The sequence below is a fragment of the Mytilus trossulus genome, chromosome 7 (assembly GCF_036588685.1).
Source record: "Mytilus trossulus isolate FHL-02 chromosome 7, PNRI_Mtr1.1.1.hap1, whole genome shotgun sequence".
Taxonomy (NCBI): Eukaryota; Metazoa; Mollusca; class Bivalvia; order Mytilida; family Mytilidae; genus Mytilus; species Mytilus trossulus.
This window is the reverse complement of record NC_086379.1, coordinates 4,617,677-4,641,401: the sequence shown is the minus strand read 5'-3', so window position 1 is coordinate 4,641,401 and position 23,725 is coordinate 4,617,677. Positions and strand designations below refer to the sequence as shown.

The window sequence follows — 23,725 nt, the reverse complement described above, 5'->3', positions numbered from 1 at the left end:
AAATTAAATTATTAACCCTATCATGGCACATAGGGACACATAGGGCCTATTTCACTGGGACTGAGTTCTGAAAAGTGATAAAATGTGTTTCTCTATTTTTTTGACACATGTTTACAGTATCAAAATATATTTAATAAGATTGTTTTTAATAATAATCTCTTGTAAATGACAGCATATGGTGCTAGATACACAATTGTTTGTTCCTGATAGTGTCAAACAAAGGGACGTAACTCGTGAATTACCGTCGGCCCCGCTTCGTCAGAAATATCGACACATCTAACTGGCACATTTGCGTATCTTAGCATATCAACTGGCACAAATTTGACATATCATAGTCCAAGTTATGTTACATAACATAATTTAAATTCAGCATAGCTTCCCGAGAAGTTAAGAAAGAAAATTACGATTTTAACTTTCTGTGACCAATTTTTTTCGTCAACACCTTGACTTTGAAGACACATTTTGAGAGAAAAACATGAGTTTAATCCATAATTGAGTTGAGTAATATATTTCTTATATACTCAAGAATGTTCACTTAAAAGGAAATTAGTTTTAATTCATGCAAAAAATTACAATTTTAAAAAAACGAGCTTCACTTTTTTTGGTAAAAAAATGCCCATATATGGTAATCACATGACGTCCATTGTTGCTTTAAGAAATGGGGTCAAACCGGGGTCAGCTTTCCGACTGTCTATAGCGCTAACCCTCTCACTTTAATAACAGTCTCATCAAATTCCGTTACATTTACATGATGCGTTAAATAAACAGTCACAATCAATAAAATAGTCAAAATATGGGAACATCAGTCATCATCGTATAACAATTTAACAGGACACAACAACATCTACTATCTACGAACACATGGATTGATTTGAGTGTCTGACGTCAGAAAAATTATATACGTCACATAAATTTGTCGTTCAATGTGCATACAATAGTTATCCAAAGTACCTGGATTATAAACAATTTTAAATTTTACATAGGCAATGAGCGCAGACAGGGTTAAAAAATCAAAAGTATGTAAGAATAAATTACAGAAATCAAACTAGTCCAAAAGTTAAACATAGAATTTATGAGAATCCAAAACTTTTAAAAGGAACAATTTAACAGGACACAAAAACCTATCAACGAACACATGGATCTACTTGAGTGTCCGACGTCAGAAAAATTATATACGTCACATAAATTTGTCGTTCAAAGTGCATACAAACAATTTTAAAATTTACATAGGCAATGTACGCATACAGGGTCAAAAAATCAAAAGTATGTAAGAATAAATTACAGAAATAGACCGAGATTCAAACTAGTCCAAAAATTATACATAGAATATATGAGAATCCAAAACTTTTTAAAGGGAACAATTTAACAGGACACAATAACATCTACTGTCTAAGAACACATGGATTGATTTGAGTGTCTGACGTTAGAAAAATTATATACGTCACATAAATTTGATGTTCAATGTGCATACAAACAATTTTAATTTTTTTTCATAGGCAATGTTCGCATACAGAGTTAAATTCAAAAGTATGTAAGAATAAATTACAGAAATAGACCGAGATTCAAACTAGTTCAAAAGTTATACATAGAATATATGAGAATCCAAAAAATGTCAATTCCACTACGCCATTGATTGATTTTGACGTTTGTGGTTCAACGTATAAAGTAATTCATAATAGAAATATATCATAATGACATATTATAGACAAATATCATACTGACGGGATCTTTTAAAGTACAGAGTCACGTTATAAGCACAAAAGAAATACAAAGAGTCACATATACAAAACAAATCACCAAAAAATGAAAGCCAATACAAACACATTGACGAGATGTATAAGTACCGAGCCACGTCAAACGGATATCACATAAAACCATTCAACAGTAAAAGTAATCTTAATAAAAGAACAAAAACAAATAAAAGAACAATAAAACATGTTGTTAAGATGATACACAACATCAGTACGCAGAATCTATACATCAAGACCATCGTGTATTATTTGAGAAGTTGATACGGAATATTTATCAACAAGGTCTTGGTACCTTCCGATGAACTTTTTTAGAAAAAGGACGAGACGTTCTTTGACATACCCCTGGTTCATCAACTTTCTACTCAGACACTGATAAACCAGATCTTTTTGAATTATTGAGATTAAAATATTTTTTAACAAAAAATCAAGTGTACCCGGGCGTTTTGACGTAAACGTAGCTACGCGCATGGAACTTTACATTATAATTGATTACATAATTGTTGTATTATACTAACATTGCATTAATTTGAAAGAGTAATCTGTTAGCTATCCATAAATACCACATTTATAATTTTTCAAGCATTTGAAAAAAGTTACAGCATTTCAAAACTGGGGAATTGGATGTAAACAATCTTTGTATTGTGCAACCTTAAAGGCATAAGAAACCTTAAATTAAAAAAAAAATATGCATATGTTTTTTTATAACTAAATGGATAGTTTTCATTAAACAACTAAACGGTACATATACTTTTTTCTGAGGAAAATTCTTTAATTTGTCCGCAATTAAAAGAAGTTTACTTATTTTTAATTGCTTGCTTCCAGGAAGCAATTCGCCGACATATTTTCCGTATGCATAGTGACCCGAGCGTAACCCTCATCGTAAAAATCCGGTGACCACAATACGCACGGATTTGTCATTGAAATAAACAAATGTCTGATTATACATGTTACATGTAAACACGTGCTCCGTAGACATTTGCGGAAATTCTCATACACCTTCGATTGGGATTACAATTACACTTACAGGTAACATTTAAATCTTGGGCTTTCTCAAAGTGAAAAAATAAACCATCGATCCAAAACAATGTAACGAAAGTGATGTTTTTCTGTAGTTGAACAACGATTTTTCTCTAATATATTTGCAGCAATACGTTTACATTAATTATTGTATACGGTGTTATCCTGGTTGAAAATGCTGTAATTGTATGATTGAATGAACTAACACTATTTTAAAAAAAATACTATGAGACACACAGAATATCGCAATTGCCCGCGTTGCAGTAGCTAGATTGGGACAATTGCCGAAAAAAAATCAATTATTATACTGTGTGTAAGGAAACGTGTGATCAACCATGACGCGTGTAAGAATGTTTATGCTAAGACATATATATACTTTTTCTCTTTTGTTTTGTTTTAAAGAGAATGAGGAAATACAGCGGACTATTTTATTCTTCATAAAATTTCACTTGTCGTTCGATAAAATTTTAAAATCATTTCCTGATTAGTTTAAACACGTTTTTGTCTTAATTTTTGTTTCAAATCGAGAAAAAAAGAACTTCTCTAGTCGGAAATATATTTTAGACTGTTCGTCAGACTCAATCGAAATGTAAGAATAGGTGTACTGAAGTTAAATCTTTGCTATCTATGTTTTCATCAGTAACAAACAAAAAAGACAAACGAATTCCAATAATTATAAGACATCTTGGACGATTTTTTTCGCGGTGTCGAAAATTATCCCCCATGAACACGAGTGGATCTGGTATGTTCAAAACATGAGCTTTAACCCCTGTTCCGAAACTGGTTCTATTTTCATGGAATTATAATAGAGTGCACTGACAACGAAGGGGTCTATCGAGCCATTTTCTAAAGGGGATTCCATCCCAAGATAAAGAGGGGGTCGGACCGTATTTCCCTATTCGAAAGCAATTATCGGCAAGAAAAGGGGTGTTCCTACCACCGGAACAGCCCGTGACCTCTCTTTTCGACGTTGTTCATTTCAACACAAAGTTAATACAAGTACGCAAATCTATTTGATAGATTGTTAGAGATAACAAATGCAAAAGTGTAGAAGGAGAGAAGAAGTTGTTAAAAAATCACAATCTATTTAAGTCGGCAAGGCAACAGTTGCGGATACAAAGTTGTAATCATAACAAAAAAGACATTCACATTACTATTTCAAATGAAATAGTTTGTAAAGTATCCTCTGAACAATATTTTTGCTGGTTTTCGTATGTGTATATACATAACCATTGTATTAAAAGTACCCTGTTTCGCGGGGAAAGTCTATTGCTCCTGCTGATAATATCTAATATATCATTACAGCTTATTTCCTGATGCTTGTAGAGTAAAACTTTGGTTGGCTTGCTTGCTGTGTTTGTATAATTATTTATTCAAGCTTTGTAATTAAGATTGACATTTCCAAACAATATATATATGACATACATGTAGTTAAACCTGTATATATCATATTTAAATTGAATTGGACATTTTCCAAATATAATTGTACAATATACAAACACAGTAAGCAAACTTAATAAAGTCTTCATCTGCATGCATTAGGAAATTAGCTGTAATATATCTACTCCTTAGGTCCTTATAAATCCTTGTCTTCAAATATTCGACTTTGTGCGGTCTTGGTGTTAAATAAATAAAAGAAAGCGCTTCGAACACCTGAGGTTAACGTGTTGCTTACATTTATATTTCTTGCTTTTTCTTTTTTTATTTAGAAAAAGACACCATTATTGCTATTTTTTATCTGTATTGTTGGTTGGTTTTATATTTTGAGATGACCCCTTGTTTTGTCACATGTAATATAGTAAGTCTAATTTAAAAGTGTAATCGGTAAAGACCGAGTTTCCGCAAATGTCTAATACCCATGCTTTTTGCGATTTGTTTACTATAAGGTGACAATCGGTAAAACTCAGCTTCAAAACACGGCATTTAATGAGCAGCCATATTTGTTATATCATGACAAACAGAGCGAAAAAAAAATGACGATTATATGATATATTTGCGAAAATAAGGATAAAATCATGCACAGAGGACAAAGTTTATGATATATACATGCATTGGTTCAAGAATTGGACAAACATTATTTTTCACCACTCACTCGTTTCATATGACTTTAATCAACGTTAGATATTTATTTTCTTTATCAATATTTACGGACGTTTTAGTATCTAAAAATTTGAAAGTATCGTAGGTACTTAGTTGTTTCCCTGTAACCTCGGTTTCAAACTGTCATGGCAGCTTCCATGAAAAATAATACTTTTGACAGGTAGCTGTAATAATTTTTAAAATAATAAATTCCCTGTAAGGGTGATGTTGTCCTTTTGCTGATGAAAAACATCCTGTCCAAGCTGTGATTCAAATAATGTTTCTTTTGGAGAGGAAACTTGTCTCTCTCAACCCAAATCAGGAGCCTGTAAGTGTAAATTATTCAGTGGTTGTCGTTTGTGTATATTGATGTTTAATACACAGGGGCGAACATACCCGGATTCGGTCACCGTACAGCTTCAGCAATTTGCAAAGTCAGCTCTAAAAGGATACGAAATTTCAATGTAAAACATTTCAAACGAGAAAACTAACAACCTTATATTGTACAAAAAATGGGGGGAAAATTGTGTAACAATATGCATAAACAAATGACAACCACTGAATTACAGGCTCCTAATTTGGGTTGAGAGAAAAAAAATTCCTCTACTAAAGAAACATTATTTGAATCACAGCTTGGACAGGATGTATATCATGAATCCGGGTCCATTCGCGCCCATTCACTTTGTCCCCTTTCACTTCTGCACCCTACACATTCACACCCAAAGTCCGTTCGCATCCTACACAATCGTGCCCAATTTGTGATCAAATTTTGGCAAGTGTATCCCAATAAGTATAGTTGTTGTCATTGTCTGAAAATAAAGTGAGACAATGTTTTTTTTTGTGATGAATAAATCTTAATATCATCATGTTTTGGATAATATATTGCCAAAAAAATAATCATTGATTCAAAATAAACAGTGAGTTTCTGTGATCGTTTTTTTTGTGTGTTTGTGTTGAACATGTTAAATAAATTGATCTTTAATAATCGATTCATGTTTTGGTTATTATCGTCGTAATATTTTAAGACTTTTAAAATATTTCTTTTAATTCGCATTCAAAAGATTTTATAATTGTCGTACATATTTTTAATGTAAATATAAAGATATCCACAATCTCGGTGTGTAAATTAAATTGCTCATCCGATAAGTGGAGTGCTCCGATTAAACGGAGGTGAATACCTGTACAGAACAGAACAGTTAGTGTATTGCTATAACTTTATTTCATTGTTTAAATAAAAAATGAGATTCTGACAACTTTTTTTTTGTTGAGTAAATTTTAATCCTGTTTTGGTAATTGTATTGCTCTATTTCTTTGTTTTATTGTTTCAGATCAAAGCTGTTAAAAACTTTATTTTGTGTTTTTTATTTGAAATAATCAATGTTTTACTCATACCCAGCTTAAAACATGCAGTATTTACATCAACAGCAGTTTAAAAAAACAATTTTAATATGATTTTCTAATTATTCAACTGGAATTTTGATTTAAAATTGGGTGTGAACGTGTAGGGTGTGAATGGACCTTGGGTGACAATGTGTAGGGTGTGAAAGTATATTGGGTGCGAACAGACCTGATATCACGATGACCTACATGTACATGTATATGTACATGTATAAATTAGCCTTATGTTCTTATTCAATACTTCAAACCCATAAAGCATGTATAAAGTAAAAATCAACACCATTATTTGGTTATCAACTCGCCCCGACAGCACAGAAAGCTTATTTTATTAGAAATAGTAAACAAATGTCCAACTTCATGAATTTGTTGTCATCTACCGCTGCCATCACATGTACATATAAACACAATCTACAATAGAAAATTTTTCTATAAGTTGAAGAAAAAAAATCTTAACAGTAATACATATATACGTGTTTCTCGTTTCTCGTTTTGTTTATATAGATTAGACCATTGGTTTTCCCGTTTGAATGGTTTTACACTAGTAATTTTGGGGCCCTTTATAGCTTGTTGTTCGGTGTGAGCCAAGGCTCCGTGTTGAAGGCCGTACTTTAACCTATAATGGTTTAATTTTTAAATTGTTATTTGGATGGAGAGTTGTCTCATTGGCACTCACACCACATCTTCCTATATCTATGTACAAATGTATCATATAAACTATTTACTCCATAACATACTTTTTACACTCCTATGAAGAAACAAAACTGTACTGTCGGATATACAAACCTCGAATGACAAATTTTAGACTATGATATTATAATTTTTGTGCTAAAATTCTAGCATGTATGGCAAGCCAAAGTGGACAAAAAGAGCTATTTTCTAATATTAAAAAATGATTTTCTAATATTAAAAAGTACCTTATTTTTTAATATTAAAAAATGATTTTCTAATATTAAAAAATGATTTTCTAATATTAAAAAATGATTTTCTAATATTAGAAAATCATTTTTTAATATTAGAAAATCATTTTCTAATATAAAAAATAAGGTACTTTTTAATATTAGAAAATCATTTTTTAATATTAAAAAATCATTTCTTAATATTAGAAAATCCTTTTTTAATATTAGAAAATCCTTTTTTAATATTAGAAAATCCTTTTTTTAATATTAGAAAACCATTTTTTAATATTAGAAAATCATTTTCTAATATTAAAAAGTACCTTAATATTAGAAAATGATTTTCTAATATTAAAAAATGATTTTTTAATATTGGAAAATGATTTATTAATATTAGAATTTCTAATATAAGAAATTACTTTTGATTTTCTAATATTAGAAAATGAATTTCTTATATTAAAAAATGATTTTCTAATATTAAAAAATGAATTTCTAATATTAAAAAAATAATTTCTTATATTAAAAAATCATTTATTAATATAAGAAAATGAATTTCTAATATAAGAAATTACTTTTGATTTTCTAATATTAGAAAATGAATTTCTAATATTAGAAAATGAATTTCTAATATTAAAAAAGGATTTTCTAATATTAGAAAATGATTTTCTAATATAAGAAAAGGATTTTCTTTTATTAAAAAAGGATTTTCTAATATTAAGAAATGTTTTGATTTTTTAATATTAAAAAAGCATTTTCTAATATTAAGAAATCATTTTCTAATATTAGAAAATCATTTTCTAATATTAGAAAATCATTTTCTAATATTAGAAAATCATTTTCTAATATTAATAAATAGACTTTTTCTTTTTTAATATTAGAAAATGATTTTTTAATATTAGAAAATGATTTTCTAATATTAGAAAATGATATTCTAATATTAGAAAATGATATTCTAATATTAGAAAATAGCTCTTTTTGTCCACTTTGGCTTGCCATAAGCATGAAGGTATCATGATTGATATAACTTAAACCAGTAATAAATTACTGATTGTCCAATCAAATTAAACATAAACATGTTTTGAATTGAACACACATGCTTAAAGTAAACAAATACATATGTTCCAGTATTCCAGACTAACCTTTTTATAAATACATGTATATTGATTGATCTGTGGTGAGTTTCTTAACCTAAATAAGAAGCTCTAGACTCATTTTTATTACAAACAGAAACAGACTTGATTCATATATAAATATAGTTAGATGACTTGCAAGTTGCAACCTGGCAGCATCAATCATCAGATCAGCATGATCAGGAACACATGGAACAGGGTAATGCTCAACTGTAAAAAATAAAATAGAAAATAAAGTTAATTATTTTAATTCATGGGTAAAAAATGTGTATACATGTGTTCATGATGATGTTATATTAGCAACTTACATTTTACTTATGCATTGAAACAATTCTATCAAAACAATATACAGCTAGATGCTTCACAGGAGTTTTCCACATTTTTCATCACTTTCACCTTAAACTTTATTATACATGTATGTTTTTTTTTTACAGTTTACAAATACTTCTAAGATTATTGAATGATATTGAAAAGAAAAAGATACTAACTAAGACAACTTGTAAAGGTTACCATGATCTGTTTAAACCATGGTGAGTACATCATTAATATTCATGTTATAAATCAACACAAGAAACTCAAATCATAAGTCCAAAAATTCGAAATCAAAAACAAAGGATGTAGAAAACCTAAACACACTAAGAGCTATATGAGAGCTTACTCATACGGTTTTTACAGTTTTTGGTTATGTTATTTCTTGGTAGTTTTTATGGTGATTTTTTTTATTACCAAATACTTTATGTTTATTTGCAATTGATAACAATGTATTTGATAATCTAGGACTTTACTTTTGATTTATATTTGATTATCTTATTTAAAAAAATAATTAATGATTATGTAATTAAATATTGTTTTATAAGCTGAGATTATATGATAAGGGGGATCATGTGACTCAAATGGATCTAAACAACAATCAATATAAAAATAAGTAAATACGTTATGATTGCCAATAAGACAAGTATCCACCAAACATCTGCCAAAGTTCAATTGAAGTGGATGTAAGCAATTTCCAGCAGCCATACGACCTTTAACAATGAGAAAAAAAAATCCATTCTGTATGGTCAGCTAGAAGTTCATTTAAGGTAACATATTTGCTTTATTTCTGATAATTTCTTTAATTTATCAACAGAAAATTAAAGAATAATTTATTTATTAATCATTCAGTACAGTTTACTGAGATGATAATATCCTCAACGACTTATAATAAGAAAAAGTCATATCCCTTTCCACTTGCAAAAGAGGGACAAAAGATACCTGAGGGACAGTCAATTGACTTGTCAAAGAGGATTTATAATTTTGTAAACTTTTCTCTTTCATCACCAACATTGATAACAGATGGTAGGATGACCAACAATGACAAAAATAAAAATAAACTCTGTACAATAATTACAGACACGGGGAATGAATCAGTTAGCAGTAGAAAATAATTGCTAAAGTAAAACATACACTTTCCAAAATTATTTGAAAGACATTTTCATGGTTACATTCTTTTAATTTGTTACATGACATTTGAATAAAATCCCTTAGTCTTGTTAGTTACATTATAAGTATATATATGTTGGTATTAATGCATTGTTTCAATTTATTGTTTTAAGTTGCTTTATATATTTCAAGCTTAACTGAGAAGCCATGAAAAAGATCATGATATCAAACATTAATATAAATGGTATAATTTTGATTGATTATTTCTTTTTCTTTATAATTATGTTTTCTTAAAACCTGCTACAAACCTAGAAGAATATTAAACAGTCTTTACCATAAGCCATTAGTCAGGTACCCCAGACTAGTAAACAATAATTAATTGGACATCACAAACAATGACTTCTTCACAAAAGTCTCTCTACTTTATTTATTGTGAGCCCTGCCTGGTATACAAAAATCACTATATGTATAAGCTATTAAAAGAATGATTTAATGCTATTCAAATTATAAAGTGCTATCAATTTAATCTGTCACATCTTTCTAGGGGTAACAATATGTTCTATCACCCTCTCAAATGTGTATTTTCATGTTAATTTTTCTTTAATGAAACAGGACTTTAAAAAATGAAGAAAAAGATGAGGAAAATAAATCTAAAGAGAAATCAGCAGCTCCCCTGACTGATGAAGGTAAAGTGTTTAGAGGTCACATGATTTTCAAGGGAGATAACTATTGAATGTCTATATCAGGCATGTCAGGTGTGAGTGTGTGGATGGCAGAATAGAGACTAATTGTTATGTTTGTCAAAGAGTGTTATTATTATAAAATAATAGAGGGAATGGACCCAAAAATGAAGAATGGAGAATAATGAGGTGCCATTATCATATGAAGACAAGAAAATAATAGGCAAAAAGTATAAAGAATAGAGACAAATTATCATAAAGAAGAAAGAAAAGAAGGGCTCACATCCATCCCCATCTCTGAGGGATTAAAATAGCCAATGATTAGGCTGGATTCTATAAAATAGTTTAATTAAAGTATTTTTTATTTTAAGACCTGACACTCTCATGAATCAAGAAATACATACTTATATACAAATGTATACAGGTTGTCTTTCTGATATTGTTTTACATCTAACCCCCTTGTTTTATTAATTTTGTATCTACATTATGTCATATATCAAATTTATTCATTCAGTGTAAGTTATGATTTAGGCCCTTTCTTTAACATGTTTAAGCAGAATTTTTCTTGGTCATGATACATTTGTATTTCAATGGTTGATGCATTTGATGAAAAGTTTCTTTGTTTCTTCAATAAATATAGATAATCAGGGATATTCAAGTAAAATTATTACATGTAAATTAGATAGTTTCAAAGGTTAATCCTGTCTTCTGTTAATTGTAGATCCACTGTCATCTGTTGAAAAAGCGGAGTTGGAACTAGTAACTAAACTTCTGTCAAAAGCTGAGAAAGCTTACAAAGTAAAAGAAAAGGTAAGGGAATTGGAATTTCCAGTTAAATATGAATTTTGTGTTGTATTCTTTGATCACTAAGATTTTGTAATCTAAAAATTATAATCAACTTTTAAGATGGAAAACAGATACAGTCGATTCCACGTAATTGCATACCGCTTAATAGCATAATTCGGTTAATTGCATAGATTTCTCCTGCACGAAACCATTTCCCATTCATCTAATGTTAAATTGTCCGGTTATATGCATAGCTCTACAAGTGGCCTTTCGGTTAATTGCATAGAAAATTATTGCCGTCTAGATATGCTTAGTTAAAACTGACGAGATTTTTTTACCGAAAACGGCAATTCGGTAAGTATAATTATCTGGAATGCATTCTTATTTTCATTATTATTTCATATTTACTTTTGTGTTATTTAAATAAAGTTTTAAAATAGTTTCTTTCGTGTTTATATTATGGAATTTGATTTAAAAATTAACCTCGATGTCTACACAGGTAAAGTTTCCCATGTTTTATTTTAAGCCTCGAGGTCTTAAAAATGTCAAACAGATAATTGTTGTAAAAACACTGACCATTCTATTTCAAACTTGAAAGGGTGTTAAGTATTTGATTGGATTTAAACAATTGTCCATAGATTACATTTGGGGTTAATTTTACAAACAATAACTCCTGCCAATTATGGATCATGACATAACCAATGTGAACTCTAGTAATTGGGCTTGGGGTGATCTGTATAAAGTTAAATATTGTAGGGCATTTAAATATGGTTAAAGAATTTTAGACATCAATCATTTATTTTTGATATTTTATGAAAAGAGCATTGACTTTTAATTATTATATTTTCTCACTTTCAACACTTGTGTCCAGCAAATAACCTGTACAGGGCCCCATTACTGCTTTGCATATACGAAACTAACGATATGTTACTTCAATGTCCAACTGCATATTAAAGGCAATTAATTACACATCTATTGTTAAAATAATTATAAACTGTGAAGAATTGTTTAAAAGTGTTTTTTTTTAATCAAAGGATAGCAATGTACATTGTACATATGGGTCATAGAAACAAATCTATTTTTAGAACAGTTTATTTTCGTATCCTAGGTAAAGAAAAGTTGGAACGCAAATAAACTAAAACAAAATGTGTTTATAATCTTTATTTAAAGAAACAAAATAAAATAACACATATGACCCTAAACATATAATATAAATCAACATTTAGTATGTTGTATGTGGATTACAGACGTTCATCTTTCTTCAGGTCCTGATCTGTTCTATCGATGTTATTTGACTCTGTCATTTGGCATTTTGGATATAAGCATACTCCGCTTTATTGCATAATTTTGTCTGACAAATAGGCTATGCAAATAACCGGAATCAACTGTATTATAAATGTTTCATAAATGACCATTTTCACTTTGTTATTGATCATATGAATTAAAAACACTGTCATTGATGTAATAAAAAGCTGATAATAAAACAATTTTATTTTATTTATTTAAGCTTGCAGAACCAAAAAGATCTAAAAATGATATCCATGATGCTACAAAACTCTTAAAACACAACCATGAAGAAGACCTAGATCATCAGACCGAAACATTGAAACCGGGAAAGGAAGAATACGTAGATGAAGAAAGTGTAAAAAACAATACTGTGAGAACTTCTTCAGAGCTCAAGCCAAAGATTAATAATTATAAAACAGCTGGTTCTAAATCAAGTGCTACTGTGGTTACAAAATCTGCTTCTATAGAAATTGAAAAAACTAAGAATGCAGTGAATAATAAGGTTAAACCAAGAACAGAAATCAGAAAACCTCAAAAAACATTCCAGTCTCATATAAAAGCACCGTTTCAAACAAATTCATCCATACCATTTCCTAAAAAATCTACCTCTATTACAAAAACTGCCCCTCAAATTCGTCCAACATCAGCTAGTAGATATAAACAAGTTAACAAAAGTTCCTCCAATCAAATTGTACCAAAGAGTTCTGCCAGTCAGCCTTCAACTAGAAATAAGGATGTGTCTCAGAAAAGAGGTCAAGTTGAAGGTCAGATTGAAAAAGTACAGTCTGCACGATCAGGTCAATTATCAAAATTAGCTGAACAGGAGGACACAGACCATTTTGAATTGCATGATGGGAAGAATTCTGACAAGGGAGATAATTGTACAGACTTCAACAACATGGAACAAGATAATCAACAAGTTTCAGCAGACTTATTAGCCAATCGTTTGTCTCAGCTCAATGTACCAGAAAATAAACCAGCTGGAAAACAGAAATTTGACCTTCTGAGAGATGGGTAAGATTGAACAATAAACAGTGAGAAAAAGATTAAGCCTGAAAACATGAAAATTGAAAAATGATGTATCTTATAAGTCAAGGCAAATAATTTGTTAAAGCATATTAATACATTAGCAGAGTTGGCATTAAGTTTTACCCTTATCCATCTCAAAGTTAGTTTCCTTTCTTTAACTTTAGTTGGCTTCAACCTTATTTTGAAACTTATATACTAGCTATAGGCTTTTTACAATAAAACAAAGATCAAGTTTAAATTTTGGATGGCACTACTTTTACAGTTCTCTAGTTATGTCCCTTTGTGATGTTATATGCTACACCAGGTCATGAATCCTACTAAAAACAAGAGGTGAACTTAGGGAATCCGTAGGGAAAGTAGTTCCTGCTCTTTATGAGGCACTGGGGTGTTGTTCAAGTTAATGCAAATGTAGTTTCTGTTAGAATGTGTGAGAAATTATTACACAATAGTTGGGGAAACTTTTTTATCTCACAATTATGAGGTGTTCTTGTTCAACCTTGCAGTTATAGGTTAAATAAAAAACTGATATTTTCAAATCTTTTTGTTTTTTTACAATCATTTGAAAACTTTTTTTCTCTTTTAAACAATTTCATACATTTGTCATATTACTGAAGTTTTATTATGAATTACAGGATTTAGGTTATTCCAATGGACAGTACTTCTTCAGAGACTATAGTTTGTTTTTGCTTAGATACTGATTAAAACATATTTATTTGTAGTTGCCATCTTACAATTCCTGCTAAACTGAAAAAGTATGCTGCTCACAACAGAAAATTGAGACAAAAGTATGAAATGTATAAAATGACAAAGAAAGTTGACGGGCAACATTCATCAATGAAAATCTTAGCTGGTATTGAATCAACTGTAAGTTACAGTAGAAACTTTATTTAGATATTTGTTTTTAGGCCCTCAGTGGCCTCGGTGGCCAATTGGTCTAAGTAGTTACTACTGTAATCCATAGCCAGTCAAGACTGAGGTTGTGAGTTCAATCACCGTTCATGTGGGTGCACTCAAATGCAATCTTAATTGACTAGGCTTGTAAGTTTCTCTATAGAGGGTCTGGGTCAGTGGTGTTCTCAAGGCGTTCTGGCTTCTTCCATCAATAAAAACTGGCGACTGAAAAAAAACCCAAATGTAGCGCTTAAAAGAGGTGTTAAAACAAATTTAGGACCTGCAAGATGTACAAGGGTCTTTGTCTCACTCTATTCCTTAGTCCACCCTTTATACCATATATAATGTTAAAAGTTTTGTTCTAAGATACATTTGTAGTTGTGGATGATTTTTTTGTCACATCAAATTTAGTACATGTTTTCATTATAGTAGCAAGGGTATGATGTGTTCATAATGATGTAACCTTATTAAATACTAAAACATGGCATCACATGCTTAGGTAAGAAAAACATCTAATGAATATGTCAGGATACTATGACATCCAAGATGTAAAGACTACATAGCTGTTTGCTGAAATAGAATGCCTAATATATGCCTATACTGGAGACAATATAAAGAAGATTTGGTATGATTGCCAATGAGACAAATCTCCACAAGAGACCAAAATGACACAGAAATTAACAACTATAGGTTAATTTTATGGCCTTCAACAATGATCAAAGCCCATACCACATAGTCAGCTATTAAAGGCCCTGAAATGACAATGTAAAACAATTCAAACAAAAAAACTAACAGCCAAATTTATATAAAAAAATTAATGAAACAAACCACAACCCCTGAGTTACAGGCTCCTGACTTGGGACAGGCACATACATAACACAAACATAACAAGCCCACTTCTAAGAAAACACAGAGGCATCACACGCTGTTGAAATGTGTAAAGAACCAATGTCATCAGGTGAATAGTTTGTATTTTTACGTAGAGTATTCACCTTCAGTTGTGTCCCTTTTTAGGACTGGTTTCTCACTCTAATTTGGTTAAACAATTGAAATTGAATTTGATTGCAGTTTACAGATATAGAAGAATGGGTGTTGATGAAGAATATCACAGACATGACAAATATATACACCAACTTAAGAAAATACCTCAATTCACTGGATCTGCAGAACATATCAGGTAACTCAATTTTTTTATTCAGATTTCTCTCTCAAACAGATTAACAAATAATGAGAAAACTTGAATGTAGGAATTAAGGAAATGCTGCAATGGGAATTCATTCCTCATGTACAAACTTCAATTTATTTTTATACTGGCTGTATATATCTCTCAATGGAACTATCCATAATTGTATGCAGCTAGATTGAAGGAATTTTGGGGAAAAATGTGTCCAGTGTTGTTGTAGGCTGTTAACCTTTATAAAAAAATCATTTTTTTCTGACCCTACTTATTCTAAATCTATTGGCTATATTATTATGGTCAGTTTTTATTGGTCCGAACCACCAATCTTAAGCTGGATATATAACAAACACATGTTTTTTGATAATAACATTATGTTTACAGACTCTTCATCAGTGTATGAGATATTAAGATCTAGAAAAGCTTTAGAGATGATCCTGTCAACATTTCAACAAGTGGAAGAACAAAGAGGACAATTAGATACAGGTTTGACAAATTTAAACTATGGGTGTGTTCCCATTTCGCCTTAGCTGTGAATTCCAGGTAAAAAAGGTATAAAATATACTAAGGCCAGATGGGAATTGAACTAAGGTGAAATGTGAATTTAGATAAAAATATTAAATAAACAAATTAAACCTTTGTGTTTTTATAGCAATTTGAACAACATGTAGTTAGGGATTTGTTTCTCTTTAATTATTTTTTTTAAATAAATTAAGTGATTTCAAAAGTTGTGAAATCAGGAAAAATCTACAAGAAAATAAATGTAGTTGGAAAGTTGCTTCTCTTGAAATATTGTTTGCATTTTTTTTTAATTCATGCAGTTAGAAAAATCAAAATAATTTATTATCCTTCACATTATGCAACACAAAAAGTTTAATAGAAAGCAAAAAATATATTTTCTCACAGACTTGTTTAATTACATAACATAAACTTTATTTAAAAAAAATATTAAAAAATCTCCAAAACTGTGCTAATTATATATCACAAATAAATTATCGGTTGTTGAATAACCCTTTCTAAAACCACATTGGTTTTCGTTTAAAATCATGAATTCTTCAGAAAAAAATCAAATAATTTGTTGATAGGGATGTCAGGTTGGGCTCTCTTTTTTCTACTGTTAAGTAATTTCCAATACTCTTTTGAGTTATTGGATCTCAATGTGTTTATTTTTTTTTTGCCATTTTCTTTCTTTGAGCAATAATTGCTTTATCTTAAGTTTTTTGTATTGTTTCTCCGAAGAGTTTGCAATAATTTTCAAATGTGTATATCAGTCCCTTTTACTTGCATGATAATTGTCTTTATTTATTCATTAAAATATGAAATGTTCATATCCAATTTGTCATTCTAATAAGACTTTATTTCCAAAATATAACATATAAGTAAAAAAAAAAAACACTTTCAGGGGGAAAAAGAGCAACTATAAAAAGTGGGACACCAAAAATGAAAAAAAAAATATATCATTCCTTTAAAAAGTATTAATGGTAGAATTTGACATCAAAATAACAAATATCAACTAATTGCAATACAAACAAAACATAACTTAATTTTATTGTTTACAGAAGCTCCCATTTCGCCTTAGTTAATTCTTGTGTACCTGAAAATTTGTACTAAGGCAAACTGGGATTAATTTTATAAATAAATTTTGACAGCTAAGGCGAAATGAGAATAAGCCAAACTATGAGCTCAAAAGCAGACATAATTATATTTTATTACAAATATTGTTAACTATCTTTGTTTCCAACTCAATTGGTAATTATTCTTTTCTGCTAAAAACCATTGAAAAACAATATGTAACTGTACAAAGGAATTGTAACCGGAGAGCATGTATCTACTCTACAAATATATATGGTCACCACCGGGATTAGAACCCTGTTCGCCTGTGTGACAGTCAGTGCATTAACCCACTGAGCCAAAGAATTGATTCCCTAGCTCAGTTGATTAAGACTATTCTACCTGTACTAAGGAGGGGAAGCAACCCTGCTACAGAATGACTAAGGGCTTAAAACATTTTTAGAATTATAATCAAAAGCAATAACATACAAAAACATCTATCTGTGAACAGAGTATTGATTCTCTTAGCTACTCATCTTATCAGGATTTGTTTTGTCCTTGCCAAGCTGAGAAAGAGTTTTGTCCCTTGGTCTTTTAAACTTCAGGTTTTTAAATGAGTCAAGCTACATGTATCTCAAGATAATTATCTGGTCAGACTGACTTAACAAGTGTGGCTGTAAAATTGAAAATTGATGTCGTGGACGATGCAAATGAGTGAAAGCCAAACTGTTATGTACATCACTGACTTTGTAAAAGTGGTGGAAAATGTGACAGAGACTAGATGGCCTTACAATTAGTGATATAATTTGACAACTGAAGAAGTGTACTAGTAATTACTTCCGTGTAGAAATGTGTTTGGAGTACAATTTGATAGAAAAATAATAGTTGAGGATTTTAGCAAAGTGTTTGTTTTGTGCATTTCAATTGTTTTGGCGGCCATTTTTAAAATTTCCACAATTTTGGAAATTATTGAATAGATCCAAATAGTAATAGCACTTATTTGAAATGATTCCTTCTGTTGTATTTACTCTAAACAGATTTGGTTTCAAATCTCCTATCGTTGTTTATTTCAAATTTGTGAAATTTATGGCATCCGTCCGCCATCTTGAAAATTTCTGCCATTTTGGATTTTTCAGAGTGGGTCCATAGCCTAAATTGACCGCCAAATACATGTTAACCTTTCTGAGAAGTTTCATGCTTTTATCATCCAACCCACAATTCTTTTGAAAATATGCACGAATCAGCTGGACTACTTAAAGATAATGAGAGTTGACACTATTTTTTTGTAATAATCCTATGTTTATTAACAGTGTGGCTTAATAATTAGGATCAAGTAATAATCAATATCTATAAGGAGGTATCACAATGGTTCTGAAACTGCATAACACTGTGAACTGTCTTTTTTATTACTTAAAGATAATTTTACATGAAAATGTATATTACAATTTTAGGCTGTATGGATAATGCAGATTATATAGGTACCTGCCATGTAGATGTTACAATACCACCACCCCTCCACAGACAAAGTATATGGTTATCTGAGTCTTTTATCAAAGGTATTTTGAAATATTTATAAATCTTTTATTTTTAAAGGTATTAAAGGTAGATCATAGGTATATATGTTTGGCGAGATAGAACTTTCTTATACTTAGCCAAAATGAAGATTTTATCATGCACTTTTCAAAAATATGATAAAAAAGATTGATCACCATGCTATTTTTCAAACTATGAGTCACTGAAAACTGCCTAAATTTGATTGAAAAAGTCATGCCACAACATATTTTTGGGCATAAAAAAAATCTATGAGATAGAATTTGAAATAAATTGTGAGAAGATAGGTTTTGTAGTATGTTTTTAAGAAAATCAAAAGAATAAATGGTGTCACTGAACTTGTTTTCTTGCTACAAGTAAAAATAAAAATCAGTCCAGTATAAATTTGTTCCTAAGAGAGTTTATATAGATATAGGAAGATGTGGTGTGAGTGCCAATGAGACAACTCTCCATCCAAATAACAATTTAAAAATTAAACCATTATAGGTTAAAGTACGGCCTTCAACACGGAGCCTTGGCTCACACCGAACAACAAGCTATAAAGGGCCCCAAAATTACTAGTGTAAAACCATTCAAACGGGAAAACCAACGGTCTAATCTATATAAACAATGGCCTAGTTGCAAAAAAATATTCTAAAACACAAATGTTTGGTATTTGTTTAAATATTTTGTATAATGCTATAAATATGCAAGTTGTCTTTATATAAATAAACGGTCTAACCAATAAAATTGCACATCTCTCTACAAATAAGCAGATTTGGGTAAATAACTAGACTGATGGATAACTGCAAAAGTACAATCCAAGATGGCGGTATAACATGTATAACATGAATCTACCTTAATATTTATATAGGCATTTCTTATCCGTCAATAGACTGTTGGAACCATTACGTGTAACCGTTTTCTATCAACTCAGTATTAGTTATCTAATATATTTATTATGCCCAAGACAAGCTAAGGCATTCACTCTCTGGATAAAGTTTTTAAAATTTCAATAACTTTCTCAAACTATCCTGGATTTGTACCGAACTTGGACAGAAACTTGTTTATGTTTATAAGATACATTATGTAGTACTTGTGTATCCAGAACATTTTTTTGTAAAAATAAAATTCCTTTTTTTCCATATTTTACTCATAAATGGACTTAGTTTTTCTGTCGAGAAACATAACATTCACTCTGGTTAAAGTTTTTGAAATTCTTATAACTTTCTTCAACTTAACTGGATTTCTACCAAACTTGAACAGAAGCTTGTTTATGGTCATTAGAGAGTATCTAGAAGCAAATTTTGTACTAAAAAAAATAAAATTCCATTTTTCCGTATTTTACTTTTAAACAGATTTATATATTCTGTTAGGAAACAACACATTCACTCTGTGGTTAAAGTTTTTATAATTTTAATAACTTTCTTATACTATTTGGATTTGTACCAAACTTGGGCAGAAGCTTGTTTATGATCAAAAGCTAGTATCTAGAAGGAAAAAATTGTTAAGATTTTGTACCTGTGTATAACTTTCTAAAACTATACTGGATATCTACCAAACATGGACAGAAGCTTGTATCCAGAAGTAATTTTTTCTGTATTTTACTTATAAACAGACTTAGTTTTTCTTTCAGTTAAAATTACATACAGTCTGCAGTTTGTAAAAGGGCAAATGACAAAATTAAAGTAAGGATACTTCAACATTTAAAAATGAATATACCATTTAAAAGTTCAAAAAAAAATTGTGTATGTATAAATTCAGAAATGTTTTATTGCATTTATTATTGTGACTGTTGGACGATGCAAAAAAGTGAAAATGATTATTGCAATTTTAAAGAATGCACCATACAAATTAAATAATGCTCTGAAAATAAAAAAATACTATTTTTCTTACCATAAAGCAATATATTTATAATTCTAGATGTTTTAAAAAAAATCTTACATTAAACTCAGTAAAAGAAAAGATTAAATATGTGTATGCAATGGAAAAAAATATTGCTATGAAAAACAAATGTGAACATCATTTTCTCAGAGAATGGAATGTTTTTGATATATTACTTAGTTAAATACAAAAATGTATATACTTTACATTCAATATTATACATGTTATAAATGAAAATGCTGTATTTACTATACTAAAATAGAATTCAATTTCTAGATGAATTATATTGAAAACTCATCACACTATTCTCTCTCACTCTCTTTCTCTTTCTCTCTCTCTCTCTCTCTCCCTCTCTCTCTGGTGTTCAAACTGCTTTACTCTATATCTTATATTTGTATTTAAAAAAAAAAAAAAAAAAAAAAAAAAAAATTGCTTCCTAATAGACAGTTGTATTGATTAGATAATATCTATAGATTTATATATTATATATTGCTATTATATTTGTGTATATTATGTTGTAAATTGGAAGTTATAAATAATAAAAATTAAAAAAAAAAAAATCTTAGGATTTTTTTATGGTTCTTTTTTTTGGTGAAACCCATTCTGCTGCAATTTTCTCATCAATAAAAACAATGCAAACAATTGTGAATAAACATATATTTATTTATTTGATTCTACAGATATGTGGTTGCCAAGTCCACCAGCCAGCATGCAATATAGGTCTGTCCGACAACTAGAACGATACACCTCACTTCTGTTCCAGTTACAATACAGTCAGTTCCAGTCGTATATACAGGAGGTTTTTGCCAAAGATATTCTACCATTTCTAAAGTCACTTCATCCTAAGTCTAGGTGAGTACTAAATTTAAGTCTGAACTTATAAAATGATACTGTTTATTTGTTTATATTTTTGGGTACCAATTTTTATTAATCTAGGATTCCTAGGAAACTTGAATTTTTATGGATATTTCATTTCATGGTTTGGCAAAGTCTGCATATATTCCTTAAGAGAATTTGTAATTCTTTGAAGATTTAAATTTGTGATTCCCTTCAACAAAATTCATAAAAATTGGTATCCAATGAATAGTTACGAATCCACAGTAAGTCTCTAAATTTATAAAATATGTAGTCTTTAAACCTATTAATTCAAAGTTATTTTAGAGGCCTAGGTGGTAGTTACTAATGTAATCGCTAGCCTGTCAACACTGTGGTTGTGAAATCAAACCCTGCTTTGACTCCAATTTTGATTGACTAGTGTCATTTTTCCTATGTAAGGTCAGTGGTTTTCTACAGGCACTCAGGGTTCCTCCACCAATAAAATATGGCCGCCACAAAATAGCCCAAACGTGGTGCTTACATGTTGCTTTAAAACACAAAATTGTGTCAAATCTCAAGTGATATTCATAATGAGAATACAAAATAAAGGATATTGTGGTCTTGAATAAATTTACAGAAAAGGAAGCATCCCTTTATTGCTCTTTTTTTATCTTAAAGTCAAAGTGAGATTTTAACATGGATTTAAACTTCTTTCACCTCACTACAAGTTCAAGACTGCCTCTATTAACCGTTTAAGAGCATTTTGTTTCAGATGTAGATTTGGGATCGAGGAAATATCAATAATGCATAATCTATATCATTGTGCAAATCAGTCGATATATTATATATCATAATTAATTTACAAAACAAACACTGTTATTGATTTCCTAATAATCACACTGTTACTGTATGGCAAATACATTTAATGATCTGCTTAACTAATATTTAAAAAACTAAAAAAGTAAACATATAAGAGTATTTGCCTCAGGGTACAAGGCTTCTATACAACACAGTACTGTTAGGATTCAACTTGGTATTGGTATATATATTTACTATATTTAACTATAAAGGAACTAGGGTACATTTACCTTTAAAATATTTATTTTCAATGCTAAATTGCCTCTATGAAATAAATCTTGTAAAAAAATTGGCCAGACAGTAACCAATGAAAATTCAACCTATTAGTCTTTGAATCTTTCAAGATAAAAAATCAGCCAGTTCAAATTAAGCTTTAGTTTCACTAGAGTTGAGAGGAAACTGTCAACATTCAATACTCTCAAACTAGCATGCCACCCCATAACAATTGAGACTATGTTGTTCATAGGTACCATGACATATTGTTGTTATGCCTTTTTTTTACCTAAGTTTTAATTGTTCTCTTTATTTGTAGTGAATTCATACTCATTTTGAGAGCCTCATTTTCCCTTCTGACTAGTGATGAGACATTTCCTGTTATTGTACAGGACACAATACAGGAACTAGAAGAAAGTATTGGAGGAGATGATAGCTGATACATTCCTTAGTAGAGACATCTTATAAGTTGTTAGCATGTCATGTGAAATCAACCTTAATTAGACAGACAAGAAGGTGATGAAGGAGAAATTAGTTGACACTCTCCTTAACAACTCTTTTTATCCCTTTAGCATGTCATGTTAAATTAGTCATGCTTAGACAGACAAGAAGAAGGTGATGAAGAAGAAATTAGTTGAGACTTTTCTTCAAAAAGAACTCTTTTAATCTTCTTAACATGTCATGTGAAATCAATAGACATTCTTAAAACAGTTAGAAGGTATAGAAGGGGGAATAAGTTGGCACTTTCCTTAAAAACTCTTATTATCCCTTTAGCATGTCATGGTAAATCAGTCATGTTAAGAAACACAAGAAAAAGGCGCTGAAGGAGAAATTAGTTGACACTTTTTGTCACGAAAGAAATTCCATAAGCTCTTAACACACTATGCATGAAATATCAAATGACAATTTGTAATCAGTTAAAAGAAAGTGTTTAAAGAGATATGAGCTTAGTATAGAATTCTTTTAAGCTCATAACAGACTACATAAAATCAAAAGACAATCTTTAAATAGTAAGAAGAAGGTGTTTAAAGATATATGAGCAGACTTTTTTCTAAGTAAAGAACTATTTTCAGATCTTTCCATGTCCTTTGAAATCAAAAGACATTCTTGAAACCGTAAGAAGAAGGTGTTGAAGTAGATATTTTCTGACACTTTCCCATAGTTCTTATATTAGCAACTATTTAACATACCATACAAGATCCTTAGATATTCTTTCAATAGTTAGAAAATGATGTTAATGATGATGTAGTTAGTCATTATTGGCTGGGATAGAATTTGAAAATCCTATGTTCCACCACATGGGAAATCAACTGATCTGCTGATTACAGCCAATTCA

The 23,725-nt window shown here is 29.9% G+C and overlaps 1 protein-coding gene across 1 annotated transcript; it reads left to right on the top strand.

Annotated features, from left to right (window-relative positions):
• The first annotated feature begins 4,956 nt into the window (after nt 1–4,956).
• On the top strand, nt 4,957–23,104 carry LOC134724509 (uncharacterized). Its single transcript, XM_063587562.1, has 11 exons — nt 4,957–5,028; nt 8,703–8,798; nt 10,300–10,373; nt 11,089–11,177; nt 12,661–13,454; nt 14,189–14,333; nt 15,429–15,537; nt 15,922–16,023; nt 18,540–18,644; nt 21,183–21,354; nt 22,709–23,104. The coding sequence occupies exons 1-11, from the start codon at nt 4,994–4,996 to the stop codon at nt 22,827–22,829; spliced, it is 1,842 nt and encodes a 613-aa protein (XP_063443632.1). The 5' UTR covers nt 4,957–4,993; the 3' UTR covers nt 22,830–23,104.
• The last annotated feature ends 621 nt before the right edge of the window (nt 23,105–23,725 follow it).